Source organism: Bos indicus x Bos taurus, unplaced genomic scaffold, assembly GCF_003369695.1.
Source record: "Bos indicus x Bos taurus breed Angus x Brahman F1 hybrid unplaced genomic scaffold, Bos_hybrid_MaternalHap_v2.0 tig00011860_arrow_arrow_obj, whole genome shotgun sequence".
In the NCBI taxonomy this organism is placed as follows: Eukaryota; Metazoa; Chordata; class Mammalia; order Artiodactyla; family Bovidae; genus Bos; species Bos indicus x Bos taurus.
This window is the reverse complement of record NW_020867969.1, coordinates 11,634-36,197: the sequence shown is the minus strand read 5'-3', so window position 1 is coordinate 36,197 and position 24,564 is coordinate 11,634. Positions and strand designations below refer to the sequence as shown.

At 38.9% G+C, this 24,564-nt stretch overlaps 1 protein-coding gene across 1 annotated transcript; it reads right to left on the bottom strand.

The window, feature by feature from the left end:
- On the bottom strand, window positions 1-24,564 carry LOC113889364 (ankyrin repeat domain-containing protein 26-like; the record flags this gene model as incomplete). Its single annotated transcript, XM_027536041.1, has 10 exons — window positions 1-243; window positions 1,376-1,420; window positions 10,044-10,137; window positions 10,915-10,985; window positions 14,189-14,341; window positions 15,964-16,914; window positions 19,424-19,552; window positions 19,950-19,980; window positions 21,775-21,945; window positions 24,414-24,564. Coding segments are annotated over 9 exons (1,778 nt in total), but the record flags the coding sequence as incomplete, so codon positions are not given.

The window sequence follows — 24,564 nt, the reverse complement described above, 5'->3', positions numbered from 1 at the left end:
TAATATGAAAATATTTTCCTTTAATAAAGAATTTCTCATCAGGTTTAATGGGAAACAATGAAAACTTCATGTAAACAGTCCCGTAGGGAAACTTTTACTATTCATCATTCAAATCATCTTTTTTCTTCAAAGTCTGTACATATTCTTGTGATGTTTTCCATAGTAGGTCCTCATATACATTTGACCCATCTGTAGATCCTCAAGGAGACACTCTAAAGGAATTAGATGCAAATTCAGCATCAACTGGAAAGAAAAGGAAAGAATTATATTCTTTACCTAAAATACTTGAGTTAACTAAGTATTAGTTAAGAAAAAAATAAACAAAAAACTGAGACCTTTCCAAGTGTTCCGAAGAATGAAATATATCTATAGATGACACAACACAAAAAACAAGATTACAATTATATAATCCGCTCATGGTCGCACGTGTGGCTGAGTATCAGGGCTTCTGGTTTTCTCATTCTTCATTCATTTACTCGATAACTACGTGCAGAGGTGCTGTGACAAGCACTGGAATTACAAGATGAAGGTGCCCCAGTCCACCCTGAAAAATGATATGCCCTAAACTGGAAAAATACATGAACAGCAGATTTCCATACAAAGTCATAAATACTAAGACAGATATAAAAGATGGCACAAGGAGCACTCAAAAGGGACAGCCAGCCTTGTGTCAGTACTGCCAGCTTTTTGGTGGAGGTGATATGTAAGTAGCTATCTGAAGGACAGGAGAAAGTACAAGAGGTAGAGGGGAGAAACATGTACAAAGACCGGAGGTGAGGAAGCACACCTGTGGGATCCTACACAGTCTGGCTGGTTAGATGCAGAGTTGAGGGGCAGAGGAGGGTGGTAGAGAGATAAGGGCAACTACTTTGGCAGGACCCAAATTGAGGTGGGTGTTTGGAGCTTTTCCTGAGCGTGAAAGATAAACTGGTGACAAAGTCAGCGACAGAGGAGTTTTAAAGTCACCACCAAGTGACAGCTACACAAACATGACTGCTTCAGCCTGGGTTCCTAACCATAACCACTGTCAGACACTTGAGACGCTGATGAACTCCACGTATTCTGAGAATAGTGTCAGGGTGTAGGCGGATAGTTCCACAGGGATGGAGGCAGCAGAAGAAGGAAATAGCAGAAATAAAAGAAATACCTAGACCTTTTGGGCTTGTTTTTCAAGCAATGGAACATGGTGAATAAATGAGGAAGAAGGAATTTTCACTATGACTGCTCATGCTCACATTTTTCATTAGCTATATGTAAGAAAAAATATTTAAGATAGCAACTGTTATCCAAACAATGGAAAGAGACGCCACTGACTGTTTACCATGTATTTCAGAAATCAATGTCTAAGTTTAACTCATACGTTTTGGCAACATACCTTCTTCTAGTTCTCTAGTTATACTCCTGCCAACTCCTGCTGCATCTGAAATAAGTCAAATATTATGTTTAAGTTAAACAAGAGATATTATCATAGGAATGACATATAATTTCCTACATGTGACATTTAAATAATACATTGAGACTAGACCTAACTTGAAGATTACTTAGGTAGAAAAATAATCCCATAAATAAAAGAAAATGAATTCCTACTTATTCTGCTTTTAGATAACAGAGAACATATATATGGAATGCTATTTAGATTAATCTGATAAAAAGTATAATAAATACCAGTTTATTGAGTACACATAATTTCAGAGAATTAGGGAATGACTCATAATCCTGGTAAAGATGCACAAGATCACCATCTTCTCCCTTAACAGCTCCTGCCCTAAATATGTACTTCCGAGACCTTTATTTTGATTTCTAGGTGAGGATCATGTTCAAATGAAGGAGTTTGAAGTCAAATATTAATAAGAAGAACACATCTGCAGTTTTCTTTAAACTTTTCCATTTAGCGAAACATAGAAAGGTGAGAAAACTATACACAAGAAAACAATGTACCGGCAAGTTTTAATTCTAAAGGTGTTTAGCGAGAAGGATTCTCTCACAAGTGTTAGTTTCTGAACTATGTCCCATAAAAGGGGAAGGTCCCATGGGGGTCACTGAAGGGTTGAGGAACAGAGAAGTCACAGCTGCACGGTCTCTGGCCACTCCTTTAGCTAAATGACTCTATACTTGTCTCTTTTATATAATATGGTTCTGTGAAGAAGGTTTTTTTTTAAAAGAAATGTTGTTTTTAAGGTACGAGAGTCATTGATGTAGTCAAAGTTACAATTCTACAAAAGAGTCTAGAGTCCTATGCCAGCTACTTCCTCAGATTAAGAAAACACATATAGATTTTTAACTATAACATAGAGAAAATGAATATGTAAAACCTTGTTACATAGTTCAGTAATGCTTGTGGCATTTAATAAATGTTTTAAATTATATGTCTTAAATGTGTGAACAAAAATAAATCAATATCAAACTCCTATTTGTAGCAGTCGATATAGTTAATTTATAAAGCATAGATATTTTTTAAACACAGGACAGGAAACTTGAAAATCTTTAGTTGAATCAAGCAGGCCAAAACTGGAGAGATTAGTTTTAAAAGGATGTTCGTTTCTTCCTGATAAAACCTGGTTTATTAAAATGAGTCAGCACAATGAATTATCCACATTTTGAGTTATTTAGGACAAAATTTAAAACACATCCGAGCTCTCATCGTTAATTGCTATATACAAAAAGTATGAGTGTAATCTCAACTATAAATCTGGTCAGAAATTACAGTTGAACTTCATTTCCTCAGCCTGAAGTTTCAAGGGGAGGACTTATACTCCTACCCTCCTCATGAGAAGCAAGGAGATTTACAAGAAATATTTTTCTGAGCAATTGTAGAATGTTTCTAAATTTGTAGTTAAAGCAAACATGAAAAAATTTTAAATGAAGCTCACTTTTGTCTCTATCTCAACAATATACAGCCTTGACGTACTCCTTTTCCTATTTGGAACCAGTCTGTTTTTTCATGTCCAGTTCTAACTGTTGCTTCCTGACCTGCATACAGGTTTCTCAAGAGGCAGGTCAGGTGGTCTGGTATTCCCATCCTATTCTAAATCCTTTCAGAATTTTCCACAGTTTATTGTGATCCACACAGTCAAAGGCTTTGGCATAGTCAATAAAGCAGATATTTTTTTGGAACTCTCTTCCTTTTTCCATGATCCAGCATATGTTGGTAATTTGACCTCTGGTTCCTCTGCCTTTTCTAAAACCAGCTTGAACATCTGGAAGTTCACAGTTCACATATTGCTGAAGCCTGGCTTGGAGAATTTTGAGCATTACTTTACTAGCGTGTGAGATGAGTGCAATTGTGCGGTAGTTTGAGCATTCCTTGCATTGCCTTTCTTTGGGATTGGAATGAAAACTGATCTTTTCAGCCCTGTGGCCACTACTGAGTTTTCCAAATTTGCTGGCACATTGAGTGCAGCACTTTCACAGCATCATCTTTCAGGATTTGCAATAGCTCAATTGGAATTCCATCACCTCCACTAGCTTTGTTCGTAGTGACGCTTTCTAAGGCCCACTTGACTTCACATTCCAGGAGGTCTGGCTCTAGGTGAGTGATCACACTATCGTGATTATCTGGGTCGTGAAGATCTTTTTTGTACAGTTCTTCCCTGTATTCTTACCACCTCTTCTTAATATCTTCTGCTTCTGTTAGGTCCATATGTGTCTGTCCTTTGTTGTGACCATCTTTGCATGAAATGTTCCCTTGGTATCTCTAATTTTCTTGAAGAGATCTCTAGTCTTTCCCATTCTGTTGTTTTCCTCTATTTCTTTGCATTGATCGCTGAGGAAGGCTTTCTTATCTCTTCTTGCTATTCTTTGGAACTCTGCATTCAGATGCTTATATCTTTCCTTTTCTCCTTTGCTTTTCACTTCTCTTCTTTTCACAGCTATTTGTAAGGCCTCCCCAGACAGCTATTTTGCTTTTTTCCATTTCTTTTCGATGGGGATGGTCTTGATCCCTGTCTCCTGTACAGTGTCACGAACCTCCGTGCATAGTTCATCAGGCACTCTGTCCATCAGATCTAGTCCCTTAAATCTATTTCTCACTTCCACTGTATAATCATAAGGGATTTGATTTAGGTCATACTTGAATGGTCAGGTGGTTTTCCCTACTTTCTTCAATTTAAGTCTGAATTTGGCAATAAGGAGTTCATGGTCTGAGCTACAGTCAGCTCCTGGTCTTGTTTTTGCTGACTGTACAGAGCTTCTCCGTCTTTGGCTGCAAAGAATATAATCAATCTGATTTCGGTGTTGACCATCTGGTGATGTCCATGTGTAGAGTCTTCTCTTGTATTGTTGGAAGAGGGTGTTATGACCAGTGCGTTCTCTTGGAAAAACTCTTGTTAGTCTTTGCCCTGCTTCGTTCCGTATTCCAAGGCCAAATTTGCCTGTTACTCCAGGTGTTTCTTGACTTCCTTCTTTTTGCATCCCCTAAAATGAAAAGGACATCTTTTTTGGGTGTTAGTTCTAAAAGGTCTTGTAGGTCTTCATAGAACTGTTCAGCTTCTTCAGCATTACTGGTTGGGGCACAGATTTGGGTTACTGTGATATTGAATGGTTTGCCTTGGAAACGAACAGAGATCATTCTGTTGTTTTTGAGATTGCATCCAAGTACTGCATTTCGGACTCTTTAGTTGACCATGATGGCTACTCCATTTCTTCTAAGGGATTCCTGCCCACAGTAGTGGATATAGTGGTCATCTGAGTTAAATTCACCCATTCCAGTCCATTTCAGTTCTCTGATTCCTAGAATGTCGATGTTCACTCTTGCCATCTCCTGTTTGACCACTTCCAATTTGCCTTGATTCATGGACCTAACATTCCAGGTTCCTGTGCAATATTGCTCTTTACAGCACGATTCCCTAAATGATTTGCATTTTTTAAGTTGCCATATAGTAAATGGAATGTCCCACTAAACTGAACACTGAAAGCACAGAGCAGACCTCCTGTAAACAATGATAGTTGTAAACATGTTTTAAAGAAGTACACGTGTGTCTGGGGCTCCTCAACTAACAAGTCACAGTTGGGAGAGGAGAGAAAGGGCGTCAGAGAGAAAGGGAGGTGGCCTCACAGTGATATCTGCTGCCCTCTGGGACACACCTGCCTCCAGGAAAGAGTCCAGGGATGAAGAAACACCCCATCCCTCAAAGCCACGTTCAAGTATTTTCTTTCACCACCCTAGTATAAATGTTTCACTCATGACCTCAGAAATATTAAGCATTTGGCTCTGAGGAATCACCTAGAGCCACAATCTCAAGGGCAGGATGAGAAAGTCATTGGGAGAGACTGAAAAGGGCTAAAACAGCCCCAGAAACAATTTCAAGCATCCCCTGCTTTTCCAAAGTTCATTTTATGTTACTTCACTTCTACGAAGGGCCTACATAGGCACCTGTTTTTCATAATAATAAAAAAAATCTGAAGAGGATTTTTGGTTTCATTTAAAAAGGCAAAAAGCTGAAACGATGTTCAGTGCATGTTTTTACAGTGAGAGGCATCCTGTTCCACAAGCAGGGAGACCGGCCCCACCGAGCTCCTTCCCCGGGAGTGACACCCCACCTCTCAGCGTCAAGTCGCCACACCCCTGAACCTTGTGTGGGAGCACCTGTGCTTTACTCGTGCATATTCATTTTATGCATCTACGAGCAGAACGTGTCCTCGGGTCCCTGCTTCTTTGGTTTATGATGTTTTGGCTTATGAAAGGCTTCCTAGGAATGCTCTGCTTTCAGATAGTAGGGAAACCTGGACTAGGCACTGGAGGTGCTGCGATCTGCCCTTTGCATCTTCCACACCCGCCCTGAGTCAGGTCACCATGTTATTTTTAGGCACTCTGTGAATTATCCTGCCAGTCACCCCCATGTTCATTTCCCCCGATTTCACAACCATGATTTTACATAGTGTAGGAAAACTTACAAGGATATAGTATCACTAGTTTGACTTAGGGCCCCTTTGGCAGTGACTATCTAGTTAGCTTTCACTTCCTACTCATCTCAGAAACCTGGCTCCAGAAAAATTAGGCTTTAGAGACAAATTAACGAACTAAATTTATTTTGTGATTCTGTGTTTTGACTTACATGCCTAGCTTATTTTCCAATGACTTTCTAACTTTTAGTTCTTCTACGTAGAGTTTCTTATATTTTTCCAACTCTGCTTGAGAAGTTTTCCTAAAATGTCAATGTTCACTCTTGCCATCTCCTGTTTGACAACTTCCAATGTACCCTGGTTCATAGACGTAACATTCCAGGTTCCCATGCAGAAATGTTCTTTACAGCTTCGGACTCTACTTCCATCACCAGTCACATCCAAAACTGGGCGTTGTTTTCGTTTTGGCTCCCTCTCTTCATTCTTTCTGGAGTTATTTCTCCACTGATCTCTAGTAGCATATTGAGCACCTATCAACCTGGGGAGTTCATCTTTCAGTATCCTATTTTTTTGCCTTTTCATACTGTTCATGGGGTTCTCAAGGCAATAATACTCAAGTGGTTTGCAATGCCCTTCTCCAGCAGACCACGTTGTGTCAGAGTGCTCCAGAACGACCCTTCCACCTTGGGTGGCCCGACATGGCATGGCTCGTTGTTTCATTGAGTTAGACAAGGTTGTGATCCATGTGGTCAGTTTGGTTAGTATTCTGTGATTGTGGTTCTCATTCTGTCTGCCCTCTGAGGGATAAGGATAGAGGCCTATAGAAGTTTCCTGATGGGAGAGACTGACTGTGGGGTCTTATTCTGATGGGCAGGGCCATGCTCAGGAAATCTTTCATCCAAGTTTTTGTTGATGAGTGGGCCTGTGTTCTCTCCCTGTTGTTTGGCCTGAGGTCAAACTATGGTAGGGGTAATGACAGTAATGGCCACCTCTTTCAAAAGGACTTGTTCATGCACTGCTGTATTCAGTGCCCCTGACCCCCAGCAGGCCACTGTCAACCCACCCCTCTGCAGGAGACACCTGGACACTCACAGGCAAGTCTGGCTCAGTCTCTTGTGGGGACACTGCTCCTTTCTCCTGGCTCCTGGTGCACACAAGGCTTTCTTTGTGCCCTCCAAGAGTCTGCACTGGTCATACCAAAACACCCTCTTCCAACAACACAAGAGACGACTCTACACATGGACATCACCAAGTGGTCAATACCAAAGTCTGACTGATTATATTCTTTGCAGCCAAAGATGGAGAAGCTCTATACAATCAGCAAAAAAAAAAAAAAAAAAAAAAAAAAAAGACCAGGAGCTGACTGGCTCAGATCATGAGCTCCTTATTGCCAAATTCAGACTTAAATTGAACAAAGTACAGAAAATCACTAGACCACTCAGGTATGACCTTAATCAAATCCCTTATGATTATATAGTGGAAGTGACAAACAGATTCAAGGGATTAGATCTGATAGACAGTGCCTGAAGAACTGTGGATGGAGGTTTGTGACATTGTACAGGAGGCAGTGATCAAGACCATCCCCAAGAAAAAGAAATGCAGAAAGGCAAAATGGTTGTCTGAGGAGGACTTACACATAGCTAAGAAAAGAAGAGAAGCTAAAGGCAAAGGAGAAAAGAAAAGATACAATCATCTGAATGCAGAGTTCCAAAGAATAGCAAGGAGAGATAAGAAAGCCTTCCTCAGTGATCAAGGCAAAGAAATAAAGAGAAACAATAGAATGGGAAAGACTAGAGATCTATTCAAGAGAATTTGAGATACCAAGGAACATTTCACGCAAAGATGAGCACATTAAAGGACAGCAATTGTTGGACCTAACGGAAGCAGAAGATATTAAGAAGAGGTGGCAAGAATACACAGAAGGACTATACAAAAAAGATCTCCATGACTCAGATAACCGTAACAGTGTGATCACTTACCTAGAGCCAGACATCCTGGATTGCAAAGTCAAGTGGGCCTTAGGAAGTGTCACTACAAATAAAGCTAGTGGAGGTGATGGAATTCCAATTGAGTTATTTCAAATCCTATAGATGATGCTTTGAAAGTGGTGCACTCAATACGCCAGCAAATGTGGAAAATTCAGCCGTGGACACAGGACTGGAAAAGGTCAGTTTTCATTCCAGTCTCAAAAGCAATGCCAAAGAATGTTCAACCAATTGCACACCTGCACTCATCTCACATGCTAGTAAAGTAATGCTCAAAATTCTTCCAGTGAGGCTTCAACAGTACGTGAAATGAGAACTTCCAGATGCACAAGTTGGATTTAGAAAAGGCAGAGGAACTAGAGACCAAATTGCCAACATCCATCTGTTGAATCATAGACAAAGCAAGAGAATTACAGAAAAACATCTACTTCTGATTTATTGACTGTCAAAGCCTTTGACTTTGTGGATCATAACAAACTGTGGAAATTCTTCAAGAGATGGGAATGCCAGACCACCTTACCTGCTTCCTCAGAAACCTGTATGTAGCTCAAGAAGCAACAGTTAGAATCAAACATGGGACAATGGACTGGTTCCAAATTGGGAAAAAATGCATCAAGGCTGTATATTGTCACCTGCTTATTTAACTTCTATGCAGAGTACATCATGCGAAATGCCAGGCTGGAGGAAGTACAAGCTGGAATCAAGATATCTGGGAGTAATATAAATAACCTCAGATATGCAGATGACACCACCCTTATGGCAGAAAGCAAAGAGGACCTAAAGAGCTTCTTGATGAAAGGCAAAGAGGAAAGTGAAAAATCTGGCTTAAAACTCAGCATTCAAAAAACGAAGATCATGGCATCCAATCCCATCACTTCATGGCATAGAGATGGGGAAACAATGAAAACAGTGACAGATTTTATTTTCTTGGGCCCAAAATCACTGCAGATGGTGACTGCTGTCATGAAACTAAAAGACCCTCACTCCTTGGGAGAAAAGCTATGATCAACCTAGACAGCATGTTAAAAAGACATTACTTTGCCGACAAAGGTCTGTCTAGTCAAAGCTATGGTTTTTCCAGTAGTCACGGATGCACGTGAAATTTGGACCATCAAGAAAGCTGAGCACCAAAGCATTCATTCTTTTCAATTGTGGTGTTGGAGAAGACTCTTGAGAGGCCCTTGGACTGCAAGGAGATCAAACCAGTCAATCGTAAAGGAAATCAGTCCTGAATATTCACTGGAAGGACTGATGCTGAAGCTGTAGCTCCAATGTGAAGAATTGAGACATTGCGCAAGACCCTGATGCTGGGCGTGATTGAAGGCAGGAAGAGAAGCGGACGACAGGTTAAATGGTTGGATGGCATCACCAACTCGATGTACATGAGTTTGAGCAAGCTCTGGGAGTTGGTGATGGACAGAGAAGCCTGGTGTGCTGCAGTCCATGGGGTCACAGAGTCGGACACGACTGAGCAACTGAACTGACACATAAAATACTAAATGCTAGTGAAATTTTTTTAAAGTGTGGCTATATTTACATTTTACTTTCTAAAGATGCTCTAAAATAATTTTCATCAGTGGTTCAAGATATTCCAGGGTAAATATCATCTTACTAAAGTAATCTTTGAAAAATCCCCATGCATACCCCAGCTCTTTAAAAAAAAAATCCAACAAAGGAAAAATGCATTCTTTCAGAAATACTGTCTATACAGACATAGTATTCATTCCTGGTGAAGAGAATAGGTTACAATATTAAAAATGATTCATTCTCAAAAATCTCACAGAAGGGTTAGGATTACAAGAGATACTCAGAATTCTCAATCAAATCATTACTCAAATTTCTAGACTCTAACAGATGTTTGTGTACCAATGTTCCAGGCAGCATTATTAATAATAGCCAGAAAGTGGAAAAACCCTGATTTCATTGACAGAGGAATGAACACACAAAATATTTTCTATAGAAAATATTGCTTTTGGACTGGACTGTCACAATCTTTTAAATTAAAATCTTACTACAAAAATCATTAATTTTATGAATTCAGTCCATTTCTTCTCTAAAGAGTAATTATGCTATTAGTAGCAAGTAGTATCAGTAAAAATACCATAAACTTTTTAATCAATGAGACTTTTCACATTGTCCAAAATATTCTTATGTATTACTATTAAAACGTTAAAACTCTTCCTCATCAGTATGACAGAGATTAAGAGGTTGACTTACCGATCTTATGCCTAACAGGTTTTCCTGAAGCTGTTTGATTCTGTCCGCTTGCTTTTTGACTGTAGTTTGTAACTCGGTATTTTCCATTTCAAGCCTAAAATGCAGATTTTAAAACAATGATTCTCACACATAAGGTTTTTTGTTTAAAGATTTTTTTGAATGTGGACCATTTTTAAAGTCTTTATTGATTTACTGCCATATTGCTTCTGTTTTATGTTTTGGTTTTTTGGCTGGGAGGCACATGGATCTTAGCTCCCCAAACAGGGATCAAACCCTCTGCAATGGAAGGCATAGTTTTAACCAGTGGACTGTCACGGCAGTCCTTCACGGGGACTTTTAAAAGGTATTTTTAAAATACCACACTGTTTCTGAACAAACATCTGCAGGTTCCATTACATAGGTTGTTAGAATTTTGAAAAGTAAATGATCTGGCAACCGCACTGTTTTTCTAGTTGTGTTTTGTGGATAATTGGCTTCCCTGGTGGCTCAGACGGTAAAGAATCTGCCGACAATGCAGGAGCCCCAGGTTCGATCCCCGAGTCAGGAAGATCCCTTGGACAAGGAAATGGCAACCCACTCCAGGATTCTTGCCTGGAGAACTCCATGGACAGAGGAGCCTGGTGGGCTATATCCATGGAGTTGTAAAGAGTCGGACACGACTCAGTGACTAACACTTTCACCTTTCACTTGTGGATAATGTGCAAAATATGAAAATAATGGGGGAAAATTATGCATCTCAAAACACCTCAAAGCTGAAATGTTACCCAGCTTCACAATGATGTTTTTTATTATCATTACTGATCTAATTATCATATTATACTGTTTATCTGCTTTATATTTAAGTTATTTTCTGTGCTGCTTTAAATCATACTTTTGGATGTGATCCTGTGTTTTTTCAGCACATTTCACGACCTTTGTACATATATCCTGTGTTTCTTGCACCTAAAAAGAAAGAAAAAAAAAAAAAAAAGGGAAAAAAACAACTGTTTTAATTACTAATGACCTAGTGAATCTGCCAATGTCAGTTTCTGTCTCTTTCATCTGCATATTGTTTACAGCTGCTTTCCTGCCATACAGCAGAGTTGAGTTGTTACCATAGATACCTTACAGTCCAAAAAATGAAAATATTTACTGTCTGCCCTTTGTACATTACTGACCTCCCCTTTAGCACTCAGACACAAAATCATTCATGCTTTAAATTAGATTTTCTCAAATAAGTACACAAATTTATAAACTGGCCAAATGGGGAAAGACAGAAAATTACCTGATGATAAACATATATATATATATATATATATATTTTTTTTTATTCTAAGCGCCACATCAGCCATCACTTTAAACATCCACATTTGTGAATGACCACAGCTCTTCCAGTGATTCTGAGAGCTAGCGCTACTGTTGGTGACAACCAGATGCTTCAGGGACTAGTGTGAGAGGCAGTAGGTACATAGGAGCCAGAATCCATGGGCCTGTGTTCGAATTCCATCAGTTCTGAGCTGTGAGTCCTGGGGCAAATTACTTAACCTTACTGTATCTCAGTTTCTCCATCCATAAAATGGGGATAATGGTAGCATCAACGTCAGTGGGATGCTGGGAAGATTAAATTGGGGACTATACATAATGTCAGAGAAGGCAATGGCATCCCACTCCAGTACTCTTGTCTGGAAAATCCCATGGACGGAGGAGCCTGGTAGGCTCCAGTCCATGGGGTCGCTAAGAGTCGGGCACGACTGAGTGACTTCACTTTCACTTTTCACTTTCATGCATTGGAGAAGGAAATGGCAACCCACTCCAGTATTCTTGCCTGGAGAATCCCAGGGACAGAGGAGCCTAGTGGGCTGCTGTCTATGGGGTCGCACAGAGTCGGACAGGACTGAAGCGACTTAGCAGCAGCAGCATACATAATGTATTTAGAAGAGGACGTGGCAGATACTAAGAGCTCTTTGTAATTGGCGTTATTACGGTTGCTGTATTTTATCTGCAAAACAATCTGATACTTCAGACAGAGGGCATGCCAACGAAAATGGTCTTCTACACAATCACAGTGAACTCACTCTCCATACCGTTGCAAGGGGCAGTAAGGGGGAGCATGAGGCCCAGAACACACACGTTCAGACTTCAAAAATGTTCACTGACTCCACTAACAAACTAGTACTCTAGTACTTTTCTCCACTTACAGTAATTTGCAACTTCCTTCCTCTCTGTACTACTCAGTGGACAATGACCACCGGTTAATATGCAAATAGCACCTCCTGGATGGAGTGGTACAGAACATTACACGACCCTCAGAGGAAGGATGAAGTCACTGCCATGGAAATATAACTCTGCTGCTAAATCAAAGTTCTGAGTCAATTCATTCTCACAACTGTTAATGTCTAGCCAGTACTCCGGTGAGACAAGGTTACGAGGTACGGATATCAGAGAAGCTATTCCCAGAACTTTACAGTTGGTGAAAGGCTAGAAATCTGTAAATCCCACTTCTGCCTACATAATGAAGGAAGGCAAATTTACACTTTTCTCCCAGAGTCAGAGAGAAAGATGAGCATTTAATTGAACAATTCTCCTCTATTAGATTAAGCGCTTTCAATTTTACATTGAGTTGCTTAAATACATTTTAATAAAAGTTTTACTATACAAACATCTTCAAGAAAAAATAACTGGCATGGGATGAAGTACTTAGTTGTGTCCTAACAGTTGTTAAACTAAACTGTTTCCCATTTATGCAAGACAAGTGCTGTGCATATCCATAAATACTCCCTGTTAGAACAAGGTATACCTAGATAAGATTCTCCCTCATGAAAAAAATGACAACAATGCAAAATTAAGGGCTAAATTGTTCTTCACAGACTACATAACAGGGCTGAAGAGAAAAGGCTCGATGAGAGTCAGGAAAGCTCCATGGAGGAGGAGAGACTGGGAGCCAGGTCTGAATAAATGGAGGACTACCCAAGAGAAAACAAACTGTAAAGACAGAAAGCACAGTCTGAGCAAAGGCCAAGAAGAGGTGAAATCAGCCAGTTAACTCAGGATAAAATCCAACCACAGGAAAATAAAAACATGTCCATCCAGAAATGTATAAACCAATGTTCACAGCAGCATTATTAAGAGTTGCAAAGTGGAAACAACCCAAATCTCCATCAACTTATGAATGGATAAATATAGCCACATACTGTTTATTGTTTGACAGTCAACAGAAATGGAAGAACTGATACGTGCTATACCATGGATGAACCGCAAAAACATGAGGTCAAATGAGAAAAGCTAATCCCAAAGGAGCATACTGCATGATTCCATTTATGTAAAACACCCAGAAGAGGCATGTCTCCCGAGACGGATATTAGACTGGGGGTTGCCTGGGGCTGAGGGAGATGGAGGGGCCTTGGGAGGTAGCTAAGGGATGCAGGGTTTCTTTGGGGGGCTGATGGAAATGCTCTAAAATTGACTGTGGTCACAGGTGACACCTCTCTAGACTAAGAGATACTGATCTACACACTTGGAATGGGTGAATTATATGATATGTGAATTATATCTCAATAGCTTTTTAAAACTCCAAAGGCACTATCTAGATAATGTGCTTAATTCTCTATTTTCGATGTACGTGTTATACTCCATCTGAGTGACTCCATGCTTTTACAATGTATCTTAAATGAAAAGAAAAGAAGGCAGTGCCTAACTTCATCTGGTTTGTATAATACACTTTCTGCACAAGTTATTCTGAAATGCACAAAATAAATATATACAGAACTCCATAGCCATTCACAAAAGTGAAGATGAGAAATAATAATTCTCTGGAACATTCCATTAAACACTATCCTCTGATTTTATCTGGCTTGCCTCATCATGGTAATACAGGGATCAAGAAATAAAATATTGTTCAATAGAAAAAGAAGTCTCTCAACCTGTGTGAAGAATGATGCACAATTCTCCATTTTCCTAAGGGTATAAATATACGAAATATATATATATATATAATGCAAATGGCAGAATGAAAGTCAGAGTTTAAGAAACGAGTGCACTTAAAGATTAATAAAATTACAGTAAATGACTAGTAATGAAAATAAAAAAGAAAGCTGTCCATGAAAATGAGCGTCCTAAAACACTTTATCCTACGTATTAACTGTCGACACATTCAATTTCACACATACCTGACTTGTGAGTTGATGTAAGTTGCTCTTTAAATCCTGTGCCTCAACTTCTAACTTGGCACAGTGATATGACATGACGTCCAGGGATTCCGCCAACTCAGACCGCTTGTTGAAGGTGTCAGTCAGTTCTTGTTGAAGGTGTCTCACAACTGCCTAATAAGATGCTTTGTTACTGAGTTTATCAAATCACTTTACTATTACACTATGTTAGTAATAGATGACTCCAACACATGTACTTTGAAAACTATCACCATGGACAGCAACTCACCTTCTTTTCTCCTCCCTGAATGTGGTTACAGACCCAGAAGGGCTCCCCACCGGCCTTCCTGATGTTAAGTTCCTCAGACGAAGGAGGCAGCCCCACTGTCCACACCCTGCCCCTCCCGATAAATCTGCAGAGCTTCACCACCTCACGTCCAGAATGAAACAGGTGTGTAGGTGGGACAAGCGGTGGAAAATTCCACACTGTGGAAACATTTTTCCTCTTTCTTTATTAGAGGCTTCGATTAACATCAGAGATCTTCACATATTCAATCCAGTGCTCAGATCTTTCCAATAGATTCCTTCCTCAGAAGGAAAATGAGGCCATTCCCTTGCTGCTTATCTCTTTTATATCTAGTCGTGTGTCTGTGTTAATCCCCAACTCCTAATTTATCCCTCCTCCCCACCTTTACCCTTGGCTAACCATAATATTCTGCAGGCATCTACTTGGGAAAGGATCTGAAAAAGAATGGATATATGTATACCTATACCTGAATCAACTTGCTGCACATCTGAAACTAACGCAAAATTGTAAATCAACTATATTCCAATATAAAAGAATAATGAAATTTTAAAAAATGAGGTTGCTCCCATGCCTTCAAGGAGCCTCGATAACCTGGCCTCCACCTGCCTCCAGACCGCGGCCCCTACAACCCTCTCCCTGACTCACTCCATTCCTGCTGCTCACGAATCCTGCCACCCTCCATTTTTATTGGGCAAACTGGTATTCAAATGACAGTAATTGATCCTTAAAATGAGAATTAGGAGCAAATTGTTTGTAAAAATGTTCTAAGTAAATAGCATAAATAGCAGTGGGAAGTTTAAATCAAGAAGAGCTTGGTTAAAGCTCACCACCTGAGTCCCAAATTATGATTTAATGACAAGTATATTTAAATGACTTGTCAATGAATTCTCAATTTCATGACAACTCTTTAAAGAGTTGAGAGGCATAAGAATAAATGATTCAAGCCTGAAATGTTTTCCAAGTTAATTCAAATTTACATGAATAAAACTAAAATTACACCAACACGTATGACAAAAAGGTATGACAAGCTACTGAAGCCAAAGTACGATATATAAGTAATAGCATCTGGGAAACCTGGAATTGACTGTCACGGTAATCCATGTAACTGAAGCTTAATTTCAAAATATTCAGTTTAGGTTTGAGCGTTTCTTTTATCTGCTTCATCATGATACTGGCATGTGGTTACATAGAGATTAAAATTATTATCTGAATAGTAAATTACCAATACCCATCTATATTAAAAATTCAGAACTTAATCTCTTAGACATTTTATAAGCGACACGATGTCTCTACTCAAAGTGAAGCATCTCTTGGGTCTAATTTTTATTTGCTGGATACAAGGTGTGCTTTTAGTCTGTTTTAGAGACCATAGATTCACAGCCCGTGTATTTTTTATATTCAGCTAGATTCAACATTTAGCCAGAATGAAGAATCACTTTGAATTTTCTTTCAGGAAATCTGAGAATTATTTCTCCTTCTGGATACTTACTTCTCCTTCTGCTTTCTCATTTTCATACTGACGCATTCTCTCTTCTACATGCTTCCATAACATGATTAACTCCGTGTTTCGTTCCTCCAGCATCAGACGTTGTTCCTCACGTTCAGCCTGAAGTTTTCTCAAAGTCTGCAGAAACTGGTCTCGGATGCTAATAACTATCTTCTCTTTACTGTCGGCTCTGTTTTGTGCATCATCCAGTTGCTGTCGGAGCAACGTGTTTTCACTCTGGAGTTGAGATAATCTTTGCTCTAAGGATTCCTGCTTTCCAAGGTATTCATTCACTTTGCCTTGTTCATTGAACATGTGTTCAATAACCTGCTTTTGACACTGTGCTTGGCGTAAGTCTCTCTGGACACGTTCTAACATCAAAGTCTTTTCTCTGAGATCATCTGTCGTCTGATGCAGCTTGATTTTTAGCTGATTGAATTTATTTTTCACTTTAGAAAGTTCCTGGGAAAGCATCTCATTGTCACATTTCAGGTTAGCCATATCGGACTTCATTTGGTCCTGCAAGCGTAACCTCTTATCTTTTGCTTTCTGGGAGGCAAGTTCCAGGTCTCTTTGTGATGTCTGACCTTGATCATGATCATGTGTGGCAGGAGCCAGTCTAAAACGGTAGGATTCCACTTCTGTTTCCAGTCTTTGTTTGCTTTGTTTTGCATTTTCCAGCTCAGGGTTTAGCATTGTATTTTCAGCTATTGGAACGTTAAGCTGGCCAGTATGCTGGAATATGGCCTTTGTCAACGTTTCCTTGTTCAATTTTATTGCCTCTTGAGGATAATCATTCTCTCCTTCTACAATTTCAATACCCTCAAAACATTTCTTTTCTTTTTCCTGGTTCTGATTGTTCACTGTGTCTATTCCTAGTCTTGCCATGGCAATTTCATCCTGCATGTGGTTTTCACGCAACAGACCTTTTGCTTTTCTCCCACTATCAGAAACCTAAGTGAGACAAAGGAGACTTTTAGTTAGTACTCAATAAAATGACATTTCATCATTTCCTCTGAAATGCAAGACTAACCTGTATGTTTATACACTGAAAAGACTGCACCAAGTGGATCTCCAAATGGAAAAAATGAGGTTCGATACAAACCTCAGACCTTATACAAGCAGAAATTCCCAAAGGTTCAAAAATTTAATTGAAGACAATGAATCCATGAAAGGTAAAAGAAAGCCCATGGGACTTTTCAAGAAGCTCAGAACTGGAAAGGCTTTTCTCTGAATTACAACAAACACAGAAAGCTTAAAAGATTTATAGATCTGACTACACTTAAAAATTGTATCTGATGTGGTATATTTATATAATGGAAAACTACGAAGCCATAAAAAGAATGAAATAATGCTACTTGCAGCAACAAAGATGGACCTAGACATGACCACACTCAGTGAAGTAAGTCAGACAAAGACAAGTCATGTTGCTTATATGTGGAATCTAAAGGAACTTATGACATAACAGAAAGAGACCCACGGACACAGGAAACAAACTTACTCACCATATGGGAAAGTGGGCAGGGGAAGGGATAAATTAGGAGGTTGGGTTTAACATATACCATTTTATATATAGACAAGTGTACATAAAATAACCAGTAAGGATCTACTGTACAACATAAGGAACTACATTTAATATTCTACAAGCAGAATCTGAAAAGGAATATGTGTGTGTGTGTGTGTGTGTATGTGTGTGTGTTAGTCCATCATGTCCAACTCTTTGCGACCCCATGGACTGTAGCCCACCAGGCTCCTCTGTCCATGGGATTCTCCAGGCAAGAATACTGGAGTGGGTTGCCATTTCCTCCTCCAGCGGATCTTCCTGACCCAAGGATCAAACCCAGGTCTCTTGCATTGCACGTGGATTCTTTACTGTCTGAGCCAGCAGGGAAGCCCCATTTATATAATATACACACACATATACATATATGTCTGAATCACTGTGCTGTATACCTGAAACTAACACAATATTGTAAATCAATTATAATTCCATAACAACACCACTCGCTACCTTTAAAAACACTGCATCTGATACCTTCTATACAGCTACTTCAAGTAAGAGCCTTAGCTCTATATATATTTAAATAGATTAAATTTCATACAAAAATTATTTTCTTAAGAATATGCTACTTTTCTAACATTTTAATAGGCAATTGTAAGGCTTATACCTATTGACAACTATACTAAGCACTTCTACAAACATCAATTAACTCATTAGCTGTAATGATTCTGAAAAGGAAGAAGTTAAAACTATATAAGTAAGCTGCAGGCTTTTCATCAGGTCTTCTGACTCTGTTAGTCCTCTTACATCAAACCACAGTTACTTCTCTAGTACAAACATATCAGTACAAAATAATCCTCCTATTTCATTCATGGTATATACACTAATGGTAAATAAGGTAAAATTTAGAGAGCTCTTCTTAGAGAATCATGAGATTCTTTGCAATAACTTTCATTCTCTCTTCATACTGTTTAAAATAGTAAGATGGGGGAAATACAATGATAAACAATGATCACTAAATGTACACTATGGCACATCTATCACTGTTTTCAGAAGTTCCTTGCACTGACACAGGACACTACACAGAGCAGAGGGTCATTTTCTCTCAAGTACAAGAATGACTTCCAAAGTATGGTCTCTGAACTGCCTGTAGTTTCCTCCTTACCTTTAGTGGAAGTGATAAACTAACATAATCATCTATCAAGGAAGGGAAATCACTACCAAATGCCAGAACAGCTACTGTTAGTAGCAAGAGGTTTTTTTACTTTTTTTCCTTGGTGGGAGGGGGACTTTTATAAGTTTATTCTAAATAAACAACTTTTTAAAGTGTACGAAAGTATTTTACAACTAATGTCTGTTTTTATTAATTGAAAAACTGCAAATGATATGAAAAGGCCGTTGATAGGGTACTAGTTAAAAAAATGACAGTGGAGCCAAGAACAGACTCTGATTTAGCCACTGAAGGTGATGACGGGCATGGAGTGACTGACACGCTCACTCCAGAGCACAGGGACTTTTGGTCGGGTAATGCAGTCGTCGGTGGAGCACACACAGTCCTGGCCTAAACCACAATCAGGGTCCCGGCTCTGCGAGACAGTCGCAAAAATTTTGAGATCAATTCCTATGGAAAATATTAAAGGCCTCTCCTTGGATGAGGCCATGGTGTGTCCCTACCTGACTGCTGTAGACAAATGGATTTGAATTACAAGTACTACTTTCCCAAGCTCTTCCTGAGAGCTTTTCGTTGTGGGAGATCTGCTGCTAGGACCTCAGGGATGGGACCCAGTCCGTGTTTTAGAGGGACATTGGGTGGGGGAGTGAATTCCTCTGCTTTGAGATGCCACTTGGGAGCTCTGCAGAATGAAGGACAATCAACTTCAAGAGTGTTTGGTTTCTACCAACTGCTGGAAAAAATCCACAGGATGAATTCCTGTACCTTTTGAGGATGCCAGTTAAACACACCTTCCTTGAGGACTCTACTGTGAGGGAGAACCCAGCTGGGAAAGTGGAGCCAGCTCTGAGCTGTTCATGGGGCAGGTGGCCTGGAAGGCTGACGGGCACAGAGGGAGGGGGTCCACGACCCTCAGCCACCTGCCAGATGGAAACAGAGAATTTTTAGAGTAAAGCATGTCGCCATCCTCAGAAGCAGTTTCAGATGATTGAGTTAGGTTATCAAGGTCATTCACATAATTAATTTGTTCTTTGACCTACACATAAATAATACGGGTTCACAAAGTCCTCAAAATATGTATAAAATATACCAAGTGTACAAAGGTGATAAATATCTTCATCAAAGCAAAAGCAGAGACTTCTTAAAAGAACAGGTTTTTATCAACAGGATAACTTTATCAACAGAGTTTCTAAATTATGTTTTCAAAGTAAATGTGTCTTCAGCAAAGGAAGATTTTCTATTTTGCCACTATTCCTTTTACAAAGTACTTTTTAGAGGATAATATATTTTAAAGTTAATATTTTTTTTTTACTATACCTTCTTTTCATATGCTGTTTTCCTTGCAGGCCTAAAAAAAAAAAATGATTCTTTTCAGGCTAAAATTTAATAACTCGAAAATATAAACAATACCTAAATGTTTGTTTTTTATATAACATATTTGCATTCATAAGTAATTTCTATAAAAGGATGAAACAACAAAAAAGAGTAGCATTAAAGGACAAAGAAAATACATCTGCAATATTAATAAAACATTAAATTTAGATCAAAGGAAAAGGAAAAACCTAACACTACTTGCGTTATGTGATAGAAGCAGTATACCAGGGTTTTTTACAGTTGTCATTTTTAATAAGAACTAACTTTCATGACAATAAAACCTATTTCGGAAGTATTCCCTAAGTCCTTGTATGAAAGAAACCCATTTTTATCACCATGATATTAGCTTTTTGAGGGCTTATTATGCAACGGCTATGCATTATTACAAGCATTTGACATGTCTTAAAGGCGTTTTAATCCTCACGATCATTCTGGCAGATAGGTAATATATTAGATCCTTTAGTTAGGAAGAAATGGAGCAAAGAAAGGCTGAGGAACTTGCCCAAGACCACACAGCAGTTCACCAACAGCCCAGAATTCAAAGCCAGGAAATCTGGCCTGAACACAGCTGTTCCAAAATATGCTGAGAAAGTGATATTGAAAAGTCTTTTTAAGTAATATGATACCAAATGAATCTATATTATTATTTCATGTCTAGCTATAACTACAAATGATAATTCTGAATCTTAAAACATATTTCTAACAAAACAAAAAGACTTTAGATGTAGGCAATATTGGAAATCTACTTTCAATAAAGATTTGTTTTTTGTAAAGAAATTCATCAATACACATTCATTCAATCATTCTGCTGTTTCTTTATGCATCTGTCATACACTTATTGAGCACATAATATGTGTTAATGAAACTTTTAGTACAGGAAGCATGGTTTTGTCATTTAGATCTTTATCATCCAAAGTAATAAACTGTAAAAGATTGTTAATTGTTTCTATTGAAAATAAACAAAATCCTCCCCTTTTCCCTGGAAGCTATAAACAACTATGAAGTTAATATGATGTGATGTTTCAGAGCACCTTACAAAATCATAGCTACCCACGATGATACTATCAACTCGAATCATCAAGGAATGATTAAATCCTATTCAGTATAACCTAAGTATTTGTAAATTCATGATTATATAATTTTTAAAAATCTATGTATGATAGAATTAACTTAAGTAATCATCTACATATTCATTTACATAAGAATATTATGCTTCAGAGCCAATGAACAAGGCCTTACCAAAATCTACATATGAACAGAAGTACATATGTACATAATAATCATGTATAATAATAATAATGTATAATTAATTTATTGTAATAGTTTAAAGATAATGTCATACAATCAATAAGCTTTCTAATTTGGAAATGCAAATAAGATTAAACTCAGTAAACACTTCCTCCTCTGGCTCATTTCCAAGAGCATACACACTCTACAAGCTCCCCTCTTAACATAAAACAAGAAACTCTTTTGAACTCCACATTCCTCTTCAGTTACCATCCAGGTCTCCATTGCCTGTCCCAGTAAGTATTCCCGACAGAGCTGTTTAGGTGTATTCACTACAGTCCAGCTTCCAAGTGGACTATTTACTGAAATGACTTCTGGCCAAAGCCACGAATCCTCTCCTTAACCTTTCGGCAGTGTTCATCCAGCAGAGTTGAGGATTCTCTTCTCTTGGCCTGTATACTATTTATGCTGCTCTATTTCCAGAAGAAGTATTCAGTGCTAATATTTCTTCCCCTAGAAATAAAGAATTTGTCCATGTTACCTGCCATTATCTTGATCCACTTCCCTTAAAATGCTATCATCATTCACGTGCAGCAGGCCACCAGTCAGTGAATCGGTCTTTTCAAATATTGGAGCAATCACACGTTCTTCTGGTGTCCATTTGTTATCGTTCTTTTTCTTTACTCCCTTTCTGTGCACACCAGGATCGCTACTTTAAAAAGTCCAAAAAAAGCCATTGTTTTCTAATAATTCGACTAATAAAGAATAAAAAACCAATTCTTGTAAAATTCCAACTCTTACCCATATTAAGTCATTGATTAATTCACAAAACAGTTATGGCTTACTTCACTCTGTATAATAGGCTCCAGTTTCATCCACCTCATTAGAACTGATTCAAATGTATTCTTTTTAATGGCTGAGTAATACTCCATTGTGTATATGTACCACAGCTTTCTTATCCATTCATCTGCTGATGGACATCTAGGTTGCTTCCATGTCCTGGCTATTATAAACAGTGCTGCGATGAACATTGGGGTACACGTGTCTCTTTCCCTTCTGGTTTCCTCAGTGTGTATGCCCAGCAGTGGGATTGCTAGATCATAAGGAAGTTCTATTTCCAGTTTTTTAAGGAATCTCCACACTGTTCTCCATAGTGGCTGTACTAGTTTGCATTCCCACCAACAGTGTAAGAGGGTTCCCTTTTCTCCACACCCTCTCCAGCATTTATTATTTGTAGACTTTTGGATCACAGCCATTCTGACAGGTGTGAAATGGTACCTCATAGTGGTTTTGATTTGCATTTCTCTGATAATGAGTGATGTTGAGCATCTTTTCATGTGTTTGTTTAGCCATCTGTATGTCTTCTTTGGAGAAATGTCTATTTAGTTCTTTGGCCCATTTTTTGATTGGGTCATTTATTTTTCTGGAGTTGAGCTGTAGGAGTTCCTTGTATATTTTTGAGATTAGTCGTTTGTCAGTTGCTTCATTTATATGGAATTTAGAAAGATGGTAACAATAACCCGGTGTACGAGACAGCAAAAGAGACACTGATGTATCGAACAGTCTTATGGACTCTGTGGGAGAGGGAGAAGGTGGGAAGATTTGGGAGAATGACATTGAAACATGTAAAATATCATATAAGAAACGAGTTGCCAGTCCAGGTTCCATGCACGATACTGGATGCTTGGGGCTAGTGCACTGGGACGACCCAGAGGGATGGTATGGGGAGGGAGGAGGGAGGAGGGTTCAGGATGGGGAACACATGTATACCTGTGGTGGATTCATTTTAATATTTGGCAAAACTAATACAATTATGTAAAGTTTAAAAATTAAAAAAAAAAAAAAAACAGTTATGAAGTACCAACCATATGCAAGAAAACAAATTCTTCCTTCAAACAGAGATATATAATTATGATACAATATGATATGTAAGAGTTGACATGAAAGTGATAAGTGAAATAAGGAAGGATTTGCAGAAGAAGTGAAGACAGGAGGTCAAAAGGAAGAGAAAACCGAGAAATCTTTCTACGGGGAGATTAGAATGTGAGTACACAGATCAGGCACACGGCATCTAGGTTGTTTCCTAGGAACCTGGAAGGAAAAGTACAAAATACATGGAAGAAAGTAGAGAGATGCTCTGGAAAGACATTGGGAAGAACCTCAAGGGCTACACTGAAAACCTGGAGTCCACTGCCTAAACACCATGACTCTTAGACGTGGGAGTCATAATTAGATTTACACTATATTTTTTTGTTTTGCTTTTAAACACAGTAATGTTTAATTTAGGAATTTCCCTTGTACTCCAGTGCTTAGGAATCTGCCTGCTGATGCAGGGGGCACAGGTTCGATCCCTGGTCAGGGAAGATAGCACATGCTGCAGAGCAATGAATCCTGTGCTCCACAACCCCTGAAGCCAGCACCCTGGAGCCCACACTCAGCACCAAGAGAAGCCACCACAATGGGAAGCCCAAGCACTGCAGATGCAAAGAACCAGCGCAGCCAAATAAATTGAAAAAAAAAAAAAAAAAAAACCCTCAAAGAGAAAGGTAACACTTTAATTTAGATGATTTTTAAAATGACATGTGGCACATCCACCATGAAAGAAGAAATCAAATTTAGGCAGGGCGGGGGCAGTTTACTTGTAAACCACCCACATGGGTGACATCAGCATCATGGGTGAAAGGCAGGTGCCTCATCGGCTCTCCCGCCACCAACAGCAATCTGGCTCCATCCATGGACATACTCAAAGTGCTAGGAGAAAACTGCCAACCAAGAGTACTCTTTCCAGAAAAGGTGTCTTTCAGAAATGAAGGAGAAATAAAAACTTTCCCAGACAAAGCAAACCTGAGGGAGTTCATCACCACTAGTCCCGCCTCATGAGAAACGCTGAGAGAAGCCCTCAGACTGAAATGAAAGGATGCTCATCAGTGACATAAATTTAACTTTACAACACACTGGTTAAGGCAAGTATGCAGTCAACTCCAGAATACTCTAATACTGTAACACGGTGGTATGTTAACAAAGGAACTCTAGTATTGAGGCTAAAGGACAAGAGTATTCAAAATAACTATATCCCTAGTGAAATATAAAATGTGTAAATCACAAACATTAGCTCAAGTCAGAAATGATTTTACAGGAAAATAACAAATGACCTACTGTTAAATTTTGATATAGGCTTACCTATGAGAACCTTTATTCTCCATAGCAGGAAACGCCTGCTTGTTATTTCCTCCACTCTTTCTCTGCTGAATCAGTCGACTCTCATCAGCAGCATCTTTGTGCTTCTTTTCTTCTTCAACCTTTAATGAAAGTTTGACACTAAGAATAATTG